At 45.2% G+C, this 14270-nt stretch overlaps 1 protein-coding gene and 1 pseudogene across 2 annotated transcripts in view; one reads left to right on the top strand and one right to left on the bottom strand.

Moving 5' to 3' along the window:
• Positions 1 to 7863, bottom strand: part of OSBPL11 (oxysterol binding protein like 11) — an 89414-nt gene extending 81551 nt beyond the window's left edge. For both annotated transcript variants that reach the window (XM_008155499.3, XM_054713900.1), the window contains exon 1: positions 6930 to 7863. In XM_008155499.3, the coding sequence (XP_008153721.2) occupies positions 6930 to 7138 (209 nt within the window). In that variant the 5' untranslated portion in view covers positions 7139 to 7863. The remainder of the gene's footprint in view (positions 1 to 6929) is intronic.
• Positions 7864 to 12970: 5107 nt separating this feature from the next.
• LOC103298757 (60S ribosomal protein L19-like) lies at positions 12971 to 13819 on the top strand (annotated as a pseudogene).
• The last annotated feature ends 451 nt before the right edge of the window (positions 13820 to 14270 follow it).

The raw sequence follows: 14270 nt of genomic DNA, 5'->3' as shown, positions 1-14270 counted from the left end.
AAAATATGTAATAAATCAAAATACAAAGACTAGAAAAATCTTCGCAGCAAGTTTAGCAAAGAACTTAACCATACAAAATTAAAATATATTATATGCAGGTATATAGTTATTATATAAAGGTTTAATATAAAATTTTCTGGAACTATAATGAAGAAATCAATAAAAAAACAATGTTTCCAGGGAAGAAAACTCAGTGGCTAAGACAAATATGTAAGATAAACACTTCACTCTTTTACCTATTCAGGAAAAGAAAAAATCCAACAAAATATTTTTAAGGAAATATTGATATTAACCTTTTGCATTCGGATGTCGAGATTAAAATTACTCTTTGAATGTATCAATAATTTGAAATATAAAAAAATCCAAATAAGTAAGTTTGTATGAAAAGAAACTCAGTTTTTTATTCTACTGCCGCGCTTTGTAAAATTTGGGGTATTTAAAAAATTAAATCCCAAGTAGAATAAAGGAATCGAGAAAAAAGCAAGCGAGCGCAAAGGGTTAAAATATTAATATGTAAATTTGAAAAATAACATCAGGTATATTAACAAGAAAAATAAAATAAATAAAAAAATGGCAGATATTTCACAAAAGTAAAAATAAAATTAATCATAAAGAAAAATGAACTCAAGCCCGCCAATATGGCTCAGTGGATTGAGCGTCCTCTCATGCTCCAAAAGGTTGCCGGTTTGATTCCCATTCAGGGCACATGCCAGGGTTTGGGACTTGAGCCCCCACAGGGGGCTTGCAGGAGGCAGCCAATCTATGTTTCTATATCTCTCTCCCTCTTCCTTCCTCTCTTCATAAAATCACTAAAGAAAACCAAGATGGTGGCATAGTAAACACCTAAACTGCTGCCTCGCACAACAATTTCAAAACTACAACTAAAAGACAATACATCTATCACCCAGAATCATGGGAAAGCTGGCTGAGTGGAAGTTCTACAACTAGAAGGAAGAGAAAAGAGCATTGAGACGTACACAAGCGCTGAAAAGCTGAGGTACGGAGGCACGTGAATCGGGCTGGTGGCGGGCGATTGGATGTGCTGCTTTTTTTCAACCCGAAGGGAGATAAGCTCCCAATTACTCTGATATCCAGTTTCTGGGGAAATGAGGGGGACCCAAACTCCTACGGGGAGAAGCTAGACTGTTGGCCAACGGGTCGGAAAGTGAAGGGGACTTTCTTGCAGAGGTGCGCCCAGCAATCATTGTTTACTGCACTGGAGTGTGGGATGCGGGGACTTGGAAACGCGGAGACACAGAGACGGCTGACTGGCAGCCATCACTGTTTGCCACGCCCTAGCCTAGTGACGCCCTGATACTCCGCCCCGCACAATCTACAAACACACCCAAGCTCCACGCAGCGGCTTTTGCATATAAATGGCCTGCCCTATCCTAGCTTAACCAAACAAACTGCAGCTCCCGGTCAAACAGCTCCAAAACCTCCAAACCCCAAGCAAAGAGGAGAAAACTGTAGTTCCCACTGTAGCTCCTGCTGGGTGGCCTCAGACAGTAGCTGACCTGCACCCCATTGGAGATCCAGAAGCTAGTGAATCTAGTGTTTTGTGTGAGACGACACCAGATTTCAACTACTCTCATAAGGAACACATTCAAGAGGCAGACTCAGTGAGCACCAAAGCCCCACTGAAACAAGTCCTGTCCCATAAGCGTGTCTCAAGCACAGCAATTCTTCTGTTACAGACACAGCGGGTCGTCACAGCCAATAGGCCTGGAGGTCAATTCCTCCCAGTGACACCAACAACAATCAAGGCTTAACTACAACAAGGCTGTACACACAGTCCACAAAGGGGTGCACCAAGAGTGTCCACCTAAGGTAACTGGGAGGCTGACCCATTAGACCATATAGGACACCTAGCACACAAAGCCACCCTACCAACTCAGGGAAGCAGCGAAAATGAGGAGACAAGGAAACAGATCACAAACCAAAGAAGTGGAGGAAAACAAACGACTGGATATAGAGTTCAAAACCACGGTTATAAGGTTTTTCAAGAATTTCCTAGAAAAGGCCGATAAATTTAACGAGACCCTCGAGAATATGAAAAAGGACCAATCAGAAATTAAGCATACACTGACTGAAATAAAAAATATTATACAGAGACCCAACAGCAGACTAGAGGAACGCTAGAATCAAGTCAAAGATTTGAAATACAAAGAAGCAAAAAACACTCAACCGGGAAAAACAAAAAGAAAAAAGAATCCAAAAAGTTGAAGATAGTGTAAGAAGCCTCTGGGACAACTTCAAGCGTACCAACATCAGAATTATGGGGGTGTCAGAAGAAGAGAGAGAGCAAGATACTGAAAACCTATTTGAAGAAATAATGACAGAAAACTTCCCCCACCTGGTGAAAGAAATAGACTTACAAGTCCAGGAAGCGCACAGAACCCCAAACAAAAGGAATCCAAAGAGGACTACACCAAGACACATCATAATTAAAATGCCAAGGGCAAAAGACAAAGAGAGAATATTAAAAGCAGCAAGAGAAAAACAGTTAGTTACCTACAAGGGAGCACCCATACGATTGTCAGCTGATTTCTCAAAAGAAACTATGCAAGCCAGACAGGAGTGGCAAGAAATATTCAAAGTGATGAACAGCAAGAACCTACAACCAAGATTACTCTACCCAGCAAAGTTATCATTCAGAATGGAAGGTCAGATAAAGAGCTTCACAGATAAGAAAAAGCTAAAGGAGTTCATGACCACCAAACCAGTATTATATGAAATGCTGAAAGGTATTCTTTAAGAAGAGGAAGAAGAAGAAAAAAGTAAATAAAAATTATGAACAACAAATACATATCTATCAACAAGTGAATCTAAAAATCAAGTGAATTAAAAATCTGAGGAACAGAATAAACTGGTGAATATAATAGAATCAGGGGCATAGAATGGGAGTGGACTGATAATTCTCAGGGGGAAAGGAGTGTGGGGGGGTGCAGGAAAAGACTGGACAAAAATCGTACACCTATGGATGAGGACAGTAGTGGGGGTAAGGGCAGAGGGTGGGGTGGGAACCGGGTGGAGGGGAGCTATGGGGGGAAAAAAGTAGAAACAATTGTAATAATCTGAACAATAAAGATTTATTAAATTTAAAAAAAAATCACTAAAAAGGCATCTATTTTTTTTATGTGAAGAAAGGTATTTATTTTAAAAAGAAAGAAAAATTAATTCAAAATGGATCAGAGATCTAAATGTAAGTGCTAAAATATATAACTCTTAAATTAAAACATTTGCATAAATCTTTGTGATCCTGGACTTGGCAATGATTTCTGAGATATGACACCAAGTATAAGCAAAAGGAAAACTGGATTAGGCTTCATAAAAATTAAAAGCTTTTGTGCTACAGACAATAACATCAAGAAAGTCGCCGAAACCGGTTTGGCTCAGTGGATAGAGCGTTGGTCTGCAGACTGAAAGGTCCCAGGTTCGATTCCGGTCAAGGGCATGTACCTTGGTTGCGGGTACATCCCCGGTAGGGGGTGTGCAGGAGGCAGCTGGTCGATGTTTCTCTCTCATCGATGTTTCTAGCTCTCTGTCCCTCTCCCTTCCTCTCTGTAAAAAGTCAATAAAATATATTAAAAAAAAAAAAGAAAGTGGCAAGGGCGGAGTGGGAGACCTCAATGAGGGAAAAAGGGGACACATGTAATACCTTTAACAATAAAGATTTAAAAATAAGTAAAGTAAAAAAAATAATAATAAAGTGATTATTGATTTAAAAAAAGAAGAACCTGGAGAGCATTATGCTAAGCGAAATAAGCCAGTCGGAGAAAGATAAATATCACATGATCTCACTCATTTGTGGAATATAACGAACAACATAAACTGATGAACAAAATTAGATCCAGAGATACAGAAGCATCAAACAGACGGTCCAACCTCAGAGGGAAGGTTAAGAGACAACCAAAGGACTTGTATGCATGCATATAAGCATAACCCATGAACACAGACAGAAGGGGGTGAGGGCATGTGCTGGGGGGTGGGAATGGCCAATGGGGGAAAAAGGAGACATATGTAATATTTTAAACAATAAAGAATTTAAATTTTAAAAAAAATAAGTGAAAAGAGCCCTAGCTGGTTTGGCTCATTGGATAGAGCATTGGCCAACACACTGAAGGGTCCTGGGTTCGATTGCTATTTTCTTTGAAACTGTTCACCACTGGATCATACAGTTCTCTACCTTCTTAAACAAGGTGTGCTTTCCTGGATGACAAGGTCATTGTGACCATGATTATTGTACTAGGAAGTAAAATAGCTGAGCCTGCATGTTAATTTTTCAAATCTTCTTTGACTGTCCTACATTGTCAATTGCCATTTCCTCTGTTAGATTTCCCATGATAACCTTTTCCATTTGTGATTCCAATGGATTCTAGTTTGAAAATTATATAACTAGTAGCGTTCCTGTTGCAGGAAAAATCCTGCAATAGGGTTTCCTGCTGCACTCTATCCTACCCCGCCTGCTCTCCTCCCTTGTCCCCCGCCCTGCCTTCTCCACCAGCCCGCCTGCTCTCCTCCCTTCTTCCCCGGCCCCACCTGTGCTCCTCCCTTCTCCCCCACCCTGCCTTCTCCACCAGCCCGCCTGCTCTCCTCCCTTCTACCCCGGCCCCACCTGTGCTCCTCCCTTCTCCCCCACCCTGCCTTCTCCACCAGCCCACCTGCTCTCCTTCCTTCTCCCCTGGCCCCGCCTCCGCTCCTCCCTTCTCCTCCCCGCCCCCCCCCTCCCCCGCTTGCTGGCTTCTCTGCAGCTTTGCTCCCTTCTGCAGCTCTTGGCTTCTTTCTATGCTGTCTTGATATGCAAATTAGCCGCCATCTTGGTTGGGGTAATTTGCATACTCACCCTGATTGGTTGGTGGGCGTGGATTGGGCATAGCGAAGGTGCAGTCAATTTGCATATTTGCCTATTATTATGTAGGATTAAATAATACCCTAAATAATGGATAATAGGCTTCCGAATGAAAGTACAGCATGGCTTTATGAGAATTCTCCACAGTGCTTCTAAGAAACTTGTTTAATTTTCCCATTCAATTGAGACTAGATTTCAAAAAAAGATTTGAGGATGTCAAAAAATTGACCTCCAGCTACATAGAATATTACCTTATCTTGCTTTCTTTTCTTTCTTTTTTTTTCTTAAATCCTCACCTGAGGATATGTTGCTGTGGTTTTTTATTGACTTTTAGAAAGAGAGGGATGAGAGGGAAAAAGGAGGGACTGAGAGAGGGAGAGGTAGAAGGAGGGAAAGAAAGAGGGAGGGAGGAGGAGGAAAGGGAGGAAGGGAGGGAGGGAGGGAAGGAGGGAGAGAAATATCAATATGATGATCAGTTGCCTAACTTGCAGGCCCCAACTGGGGATCAAACCTGAAACCTAGGTATGTGCCCTGATGGAAACTGAACCTGCAACCATTTGGTGTACAGGACAATGCTCCAATCAACTGAGCCACACCGGCCATGGTTCTTGCTTTCTTAAGTCATATAAAAATATCCCTGCCAAGTAATTAATTTTATATGGTTTGTCTTAAGACACATACAAAAATACATCACGTTGATTCCAAAAATGGGCCTACACACCTCACAGTAACTATATATATTTTTGTCATACAGTCACTTATCAATAAAAGTTATAATCTACACTTTTTTTCTGTATGTTAATATAGTCATATATGTTCACATATATGGATACTAGAGACACAGTGCATGGATTTGTGTACCAGTGGAGTCCCTCAGTCTGGCCTTCGGACATCCCCGATTCCGAGAGGGCACAGGCCAGGCTGAGGGACCCCACTGGTGCATGATCAGGGGCCAGGGAGGGACCACGGGAGGGCTCCAGGGCATGTTCGGCCCATCTCCCTCAGTCGGATCAGCCGGACCCCAGCAGCAAGCTAACCTACCGGTCAGAGCGTCTGCCCCCTGGTGGTCAGTATGCAGCATAGCTACCAGTCCAACAGTCGATTAGGCTTTTATGTATACAGAAGATTATTCATGATATATATATATCCTTCACAAAATCTTGGCTTTAATCTAAAGTTTCACAACTACAAGCATCACAAGGGCTAAAAACGACTAGAGTCAGGCAAAATTTTCCTTTTCCTAAAGAATTCATCCCTTTAGTTCCAATAACATGGGATATTCTAATTTCATTCATTCTTAAGATTCTGGAAGGGTATATTCCTCTATACTTTACATATCAAAAAAACAAACAACAAAAAAAAACTGTTGCTTATCCAGGACTCTCTTCCTGTTCCTTAAGTTTTTCATTCGTATTAAGGGAAATTAACAAATGTAAAATTTCTCATCAAGACAGAGCGCTAGTAAGTGGCCTGGTCAACTCAAACTGAAACTCTAGGATAACTGGTTTAGAGTATCAGAGGCACTAGCATAGGTACCTCTGCCTTTGTATTCAAACCATGTATGTACCTCTCCCCTTTTAAGTCACAAACACCCGGAGGGCAAGAATCTTTCTGATTCCATAATTTCATCCAATCACTCAACAAATACCTTTTGAGCACCTAGTGTTTGCGAGCTTCTGGAGAGAGCTGAGTTAAGCTGACCCTGCCCTCACAGTCAAGCAGAGAAGGCAGGCTTGTAAACAAATTGCAACACGGTAAAAAAAAAAAAAAAAAAAAAACAGAAGCGGGCACAGAATTAAATCAGAGGAAAGAGTAACTCTAGGGTTGCAGAGGAAGTTCAAGGATACATTTAGGTATTCTCCAACAGGCCTCAATAAATACCTGTTGAGCGGGCAAGTGAATGAATTAAATCGCGTTAATGAAAGATGTGATCCCAGGTCCAAATGAAATGAGTTGCTTCTGGAAGTCAGTGGGAAAACTTCACCTTTCAACAGCGGCAGGGACGCAGATTCCAGCACACTCCCCCCCTCCCCCCCCCAATCCACCCCAGGAGATCACCTTGGAGAAAGGGCCCTACCTGTACTGCCAGCTTTTTGCACTGCCTCCGCGGCCGCCGCTGTTGCTGCTGCTGCTGCTGCTGCTGCTGATTCCGCCGCCACCGCTGCTGTTGCTGCTGTTCTTGTTCGGGGTCACGGCCGGGGCCAGGCCCTCCAGCTTTGCTTCGCTCTCTGAGGCTTTCATGGTTGACACGGGTTCAACCCCCTGCATCTCAACTCCAAAGTCCATTTGCCCTTCTTGGGCGCGGAGAACAGCTCTGTCGTTTGGTGGGTGGTGATTTTTAAGATCCGATCTAAGGTGATCCCGCGAGCTAAATCAGACGGTGGCCGGAGCGGGCACCATCAAATGGGTCCAGAGAAGGAAGACAAGCGTTCCACTGGAGGAAAACTTTCCAGAGGGCAGGGGGAGCACGGGGAGCGAGGACAGCGACCCTTTAAACAGGGACCTCCTTCCCGGCAAAGCAACGCAGACAAATCACCCCGCCAGAGGGTTGGGTGGCATGCTCGAGGCAGAAGCAACGCGGGGAAGTCGGGGGCTCGTGCCAAGAGGGCTGGGCGAAGGCCAGAGGACCACGGACGGGGACCGGCGGCCTGACCTCGGGGCGGACGGGCGGACGGACCCGCCGCGCGCCCTCTGCTCCAGCAGGTCCTCAGGGGGAGGGTCCGGGCCAGCCGGCTAGGCGGTTCCCGCCGCAGCCCTCGAGCCCGAGCTGGCGCCGCCCGCGCAGCCCAGGAGGAGGGTCGGGGAAGGAGGCCGCCGGGGGCGGGACGCCGGCTCCCAGGGCCGCCTCTCCTTCCGCCAGAGGCGAGCCGCTCGGGGTGACTTCCTCCAACCGGCCCGGTGCTGGGCCCTCGACCGGCTTCGAGAGGCGAGAGAGCCCCACGCCCTCTCTCCAGCCCGCAAAGGGAACACCACAGCCAGGGCCGCCGCCCCACCCACAGCCCCACGGCGGGTCATCCACCCGCCTGCTGGCTCCCCGCCTTCCCTTCCGGAATAGTGTGAGCTCACTTCCCCCAGAGCAGAAGCTCCCGGCGCCATCTTGGAGCAGGGCAGGGGCCCGGAAGGGGGCGTGGCCTCCGGGGGCGGGGCCGGTGTGGCTGAGGGGGAACCGCGAGAGGGAGGGAGGAGAGGCGGGACGGACCGGGAGGGAGGGAGGGAGGGACAAAGGAGCGGCTGGAGATCGTGCCTTGTGGGGCGTGGCTTCCGGCGTTCCTAACCAGGTCTGTCCTTCCATCCCAGGGCCCATGGCAGGCATTTTAGGAAGAAAGCTTAGAGAAATAATGTCATTTCTGTCGGAAATGATAAAAAAAACAGAACGCCCAACCCTCATTTTAGTAATTCTGCAACAAATGCATGACACTGAAATAAGGCAAATAAGCGTTATAAGTGAAAAAGGAACTGTTGTGAGAATATTATAGTTCTCAGAATGAAAGCTGGGTATGCTTCCTGACCCCAAGCGTATCTTTCACCCTCTTTAGATACTGGTGAAAAAACAAAGCAGCAAAATAAATACAAGGCTATGGAGAAAGTAAAAGGGGATCATATAGCCCTAGCCGGTTTGGCTCAGTGGATAGAGCGTTGGCCTGCAGACTGAAGGATCTCCGGTTCGATTCCAGTCAAGGGCACATGCCCAGGTTGTGGGCTCCATCCCCAGTAGGGGGCATGCTGATCAATGATTCTCTCTCATCATTGATGTTTCTCTCCCTCTCTCTCTCTCTCCCTCTCCCTTCCTGTCTGAAATAAAAATAAAAAAAAAATAAAAATAAATGAATAAAAGGGGATCATATAAGAAAATAAATGGGATGAGATGGAGAACCTACTTTACAAGAGTAGTGGAGGAAAGTCATCCATGAGGAGACATCAAAAGTTAGAGATGAAGAAAGATGAGGAAGCTAAGGAAAAGGTAACCTTCACTTATTCTGAGAAATGAGAGATCTGGGAGCCTGGAGTATGGTGAGCAAGAGAGAGAGTGGTGTGAAATGAGAGTGAAGTGATAGGCAGAGAAATTTATATTTTATAATAGAAAATCACTGAAAGTTTTATCAGAGGAGAGCTGTGATCCAATCTATATATATTTTAAATATCTCTCTAGTCTTTTCAACAAATGGTGCTGAGACAACTGGATATCCACATGCCAAAGAATAAAACTGGACCATATACCATAGAGAAAAATTAACTCAAAATGGATCAAAGACATAAATGTAAGAGCCAAAACTAAGAAAAACTGTTGTGAGAAAATTATAGTTCTCAGAATGAAAAACAGAGGAGTAAACCCCCATGATCTGGGGTTAGGCAAAGCCTTCTTAAACACAACATCAAAGTATAAGTGACAAAAGAAAAAATAGATTGGGCTTCATGAAAATTAAAAAATGTGCTCCAAACAATACCATCAAGAAAGTGAAAAAACAACCCAACAGAAAGGGAGAAGAATATTTGCAAACATATATCTGATAAGGGACTCATAGCCAGAATATGTAAAGAGCTCTAATGGCTCATTAATAAAAAGATAAGTAAGCCTATCCACCAATATCACCCCAATAAATTCAATTTTAAAAAAAGACAAGTAAGCCAATTTAAACACGCGGAAAGGAGCTACATGGACATTGCTCCAAAGGAGATACACAGGGAAACAGAGGCAGTGGTGGGCCGGAAGAAGCGGGAAGCAGAGAGCAGGGCCACACCCATGACAGTGCTGACTGTGGGGCCATAGTGACCACCTGGAGGGGAACCTGAAGAAGTTTGTGAGAACATCTGGCAGCTCAGCAGCAGCAGCAGCCCAGCAACCAGGCTGAGCTCAACCAAAACCTGAATTTATTGTGACTGGCTTACAGGATATTGATAGTGCAGACAGTAACTTCATGACGCTACTGAACCTTTAGAAGTTCTTTAATAGCCGAAACCGGTTTGGCTCAGTGGATAGAGCGTCGGCCTGGGGACTGAAGGGTCCCGGGTTCGATTCCAGTCAAGGGCATGTACATTGGTTGTGGGCACATCCCCAGTAGGGGGTGTGCAAGAGGCAGCTGATCGATGTTTCTCTCTCATCGATGTTTCTAACTCTCTATCCCTCGCTCTTCCTCTCTGTAAAAAATCAATAAAATATATTTAAAAAAAAAAAGAAGTTCTTTAATATATTGATCAAGGTCCAAAGCTGCAACTCTATACCAAAGAGTGCCTGGAGCAGGCTCTGGTATGATGAACAAGTTAAAGGCAAGATTACACGATGAAGGGTTGTGGTCCGAGCATGTTCTGCCAGGTCCTGCTATTCTTCTCTGCAACTCCAGTGTCTGCAGGTGACGGAGAGGTTTCCTGTTGGCGGCACTGCATGGGGACTGTGTAGTTTGTCTTCAGTTTGCCTCTGTTGGCACTTGGTGTCATTCTCTCTGGGACCCGAAAAAGTCACTGCAGTTCTATGGCCTTCCTTTGCCCAGTGGGTGTGTATTGTAGTGTTAAAGTGCAATCTCCTTTGAGAATGTATTCTTTTATTAATTTTTTAAAATTTCTTTATTGATTAAGGTATTACATATGTGTCCTTATTCCCCCATCACCCCCACCCCCCATAGAGAATGTATTCTTAAAACATTGTTATTGACTTCTGCCGAAACCGGTTTGGCTCAGTGGATAGAGCGTCGGTCTGCGGACTGAAAGGTCCCAGGTTCGATTCCGGTCAAAGGCATGTACATTGGTTGCGGGCACATCCCCGGTGGGGGGTGTGCAGGAGGCAGCTGGTCGATGTATCTCTCTCATCGATGTTCCTAGCTCTCTATCCCTCTCCCTTTCTCTCTGTGAAAAATCAATAAAATATATTTCAAAACAAAACAAAACATTGTTATTGATTTCAGTGAGGTAGGGAGAGAGAGAGAGATGGAAACATCAATGAGGAGAGAGAACCATTTGTCAGCTGCCTCCTGCATGCCCCTCCACTGGGGATCAAGTCCACTACCCTAACTGGGAATCAAACTGTGACCTCCTGGCTCATAGGTCAATGCTCAACCACTGAGTCATGCCGGCAGGGTGATAGGTATCTTGATGAAAGACACCTGTTAGCATATGTAAATGTAGGGCCCTAGAAACATTACCTGAAATCACCAACTTGTGAGTGTAAGAGTGAAAATGCAATATGTACTACTATTTGTAATACCTTAAACAATAAAATAAAATTTAAAAAAGAAAAGAAAAGAAAATGCAGGTACACAGTATGATCTCTGCTTCAGTGTCATCCCCTTGAGGCAGAATAGTTAGATGTTAAGAGAATTTTGGACAAGTGGGAAAAGGGAATCGGAGACAAATGGTTAGACAAATAGAGCCAAACAAGTCAAGCAATTTACAGCCAGCTAGTGAATCTCAAGACCTTATCCTCCCTAACCAAGGACACTTTAGAGCAAATGGTTTACACCTCTCCTCCCTAACCAAAGAGTAAATAGCTTAAATCACCATGGGCAGAGAGATAGATAACAGAGACCCAATTACAGCCATTAGTGCCAGCCAAGCCCAAGGACAGATGAAGTAAGGGGAATAAGTAACAACAACAAAACCAACAATTAGAACTAGATCCAAGCTGACCAGAAAATTACCATGGTCCCTCTATGCACTCATTTTTGGTGCATCAACATATAAAACAAAACAAAACACACACACCTGGAAAGTTGATGAATATTTTGCTGAAACCCTCCCCCTGAGACCTCCCCTAAGATTCCCACCTGCAAAAAGAAATAAAAACCCTCAAGACAAAAGAACCAGGACAGTCTCAGGAGCATGCCCAAGCCTTTTCTTTCTCCCTTGTGAAGTGTGTGTGTGTGTGTGTGTGTGTGTGTGTGTGTGTGAATTCTTCCCTAAAACTCTAAGGGTCCCCATGAGACATGTAACCTGGGGAACAGCAGGTAGCGGCAGCTCCTCTCAGGGTTACTCCCTGAACCGGTCTCCAAGGCCCCCTTTTTTCTGGCTTTTAAAAAAATATTTTTATTGATTTCAGAGAAGAAGGGAGAGAGAGAGAGAGAGAGAAAGAAAGTTAGAAACAGCAACAAGAATCACTGATCAGCTGCCTCTCCCCACACTGGGGATCGAGCCCGCAACCTGGGCATGTGCCCTTGACTAGAATCGAACCTGGGCCCCTTCAGTCTGCAGGCCGACGCTCTATCCACTGAGCCAAACCGGCCAGGGCTTTTCTGACTTTTTCGTGAGTTAATTTCAGCCCCACCTTGGCTCACTCCTATCACTGTGGCTTTTACTTCCCAGTAAGCTAACTGCAGCCCCACCGTGGCTTACTTCTTTCTTGTTTTTATTTTTAAATTTATCTTTATTGTTGAAAGTATTATAGATGTCGCCATTTCTGCCCCCCTCCCCATTAATCTCCCTCCCCTCGCTCCCGCCCCTCCCCAGGCCTCTTTCTTATAACCTCTCTAGAGAGCAAAGCAGCCCCCGCTAGGCTCTCTCCTGTTGTTTCTTCTATCCTGAGCCATTCCTCGTTTTACCATCCGCAGCTTTTTCCTTTTTAAAAAATTTTTTTTTAAGAGTTTATTTGAGCCAAACTAAGGACATATGCCAGGGAGCAAGATCTCAAATGCTCCACACTATCCCAACTTTAATAAATGTACCCTCAAAATCTCCCTGCATGTTGTGGAATCTTTCCTGCACAAAGTCAAGAACCCACGCACCACAGGCTGGTCCACGGCAGACCCGCTCTGGGTCAGTCCCTTCCCGGTGACACCCTCGCAGAGGCCTTCGCTGACCATTCTGTACATGGTAGCAGTCCCTCCCCATTACTCTCCACTCCTTTCCCGTTTTCACTTTTTACATAGCACCTGACATATGCTTTGTTGTGAATTTTATGTCTCCTCCCTTTTTCCCCTCTCCTGCGTTCCCCAGCTCTTGAATACATTGTTGAATGAGTGAATGAAGGTACTACAGTGGGAAAGAACTTGAACTTTGGCTTCAGCTTTCAAATCCCTGCTACTTGGTGTGTGTGATCTTGGGCAAATTACTTACCTTGGTGAGACCCAGTTTTCTCATCTGTAAAATGGAGCTAGAGTGAAATGGGAAACTATATGTGGGTTCTTCCCTTTCATGCATATGCTCAGGCTTCAGGAGAGGCCTGTCTCCAGTGTCCATCGCTATGGCAAAAAGAAGGTCCGGTTGGACCCCAATGAGACCAATGAAATCGCCAATGACAACGCCCGGCAGCAGGTTGGGAAGCTGACCAAAGATGGGCTGATTGTCCAGAAGCCTGTGACTGTCCACTCCCGGGCTCGATGCCCGGAAATCACCTTGGCCCGCAGGAAGGGCCGGCAAATGGGCACAGGTAAGCAGGAGGGTACTGCCAACGCTCGAATGCCTGAGAAAGTCACCGGGGGGCGGAGGATGAGAATTCTTCGCCGGCTGCTCAGAAGAGTGACGACCACGGATCACAGCCTGTACCTGAAAGTGAAAGGTAACGTGTTCGCCGAAACCGGTTTGGCTCAGTGGATAGAGCGTCGGCCTGCGGACTGAAAGGTCCCAGGTTCGATTCCGGTCAAGGGCATGTACCTTGGTTGCGGGCACATCCCCAGTAGGGGGTGTGCAAGAGGCAGCTGATGTTTCTCTCTCATTGATGTTTCTAACTCTCTATCCCTCTCTCTTCCTCTCTGTAAAAAATCAATAAAATATATTAGAAAGAAAGAACGAAAGAAAGAAAGGTAACGTGTTCAAAAACAAGCGGATTCTCATGGAACACAGCCACAGGCTGAAGGCAGACGGGGCTCGCTAGAAGCTTCTGGCTGACCAGGCCGAGGCCCGCAGGTCTGAGACCAAGGAGGCCCGTGAAGAGCGGCTCCAGGCCAAGGAGGAGGAGATAGAGCATCAGGACTCTGTCCAAGGAGGAAGAGACCAAGAAACAAAGCTCCCCCTCGCTTCCCTGTACATAGTGGCCTTGGCAATTACATGGATAAATCATTCAATAAAGTAGCCTTCATCTTTAAAAAAATAAAAAGGAAATCTATAGAAAGTGCATAGCGTAGTACCTAGCATCTAGTCAGTGCTAAACAAATGCTATTTTTCATTTCCACTTTCTTTTAAGATTTTTTTAAAAATTGATTAAAAAAAATTTTTTTTTTTTTACAGAGAGAGGAATGGAAAGGGAGAGGGAGAGAGAAACATCCAATGAGAGAGAGAAACATCAATAGGCTGCAGGAAATTAAACCGGCAACCTTTGGGTGCACCGGAGGACACCCAACCCACTGAGCAACAGGGGCCAGGGCTCACTTTCACTTTCTAAGCCCAATACACAGAGAACGGGAGGGTGACTTATTTTCCTGAAGCACAGGAGACCTGCTTTCTCTGTGAGCCTGCAGCTACGGCAGCTGGAATGAAGAGGACAGGCCACAGAGAA

Source organism: Eptesicus fuscus, chromosome 3 (assembly GCF_027574615.1).
Source record: "Eptesicus fuscus isolate TK198812 chromosome 3, DD_ASM_mEF_20220401, whole genome shotgun sequence".
In the NCBI taxonomy this organism is placed as follows: domain Eukaryota; kingdom Metazoa; phylum Chordata; class Mammalia; order Chiroptera; family Vespertilionidae; genus Eptesicus; species Eptesicus fuscus.
Note: the sequence above shows the minus strand (reverse complement) of the source record. Positions and strands in the feature narration are given on the sequence as shown.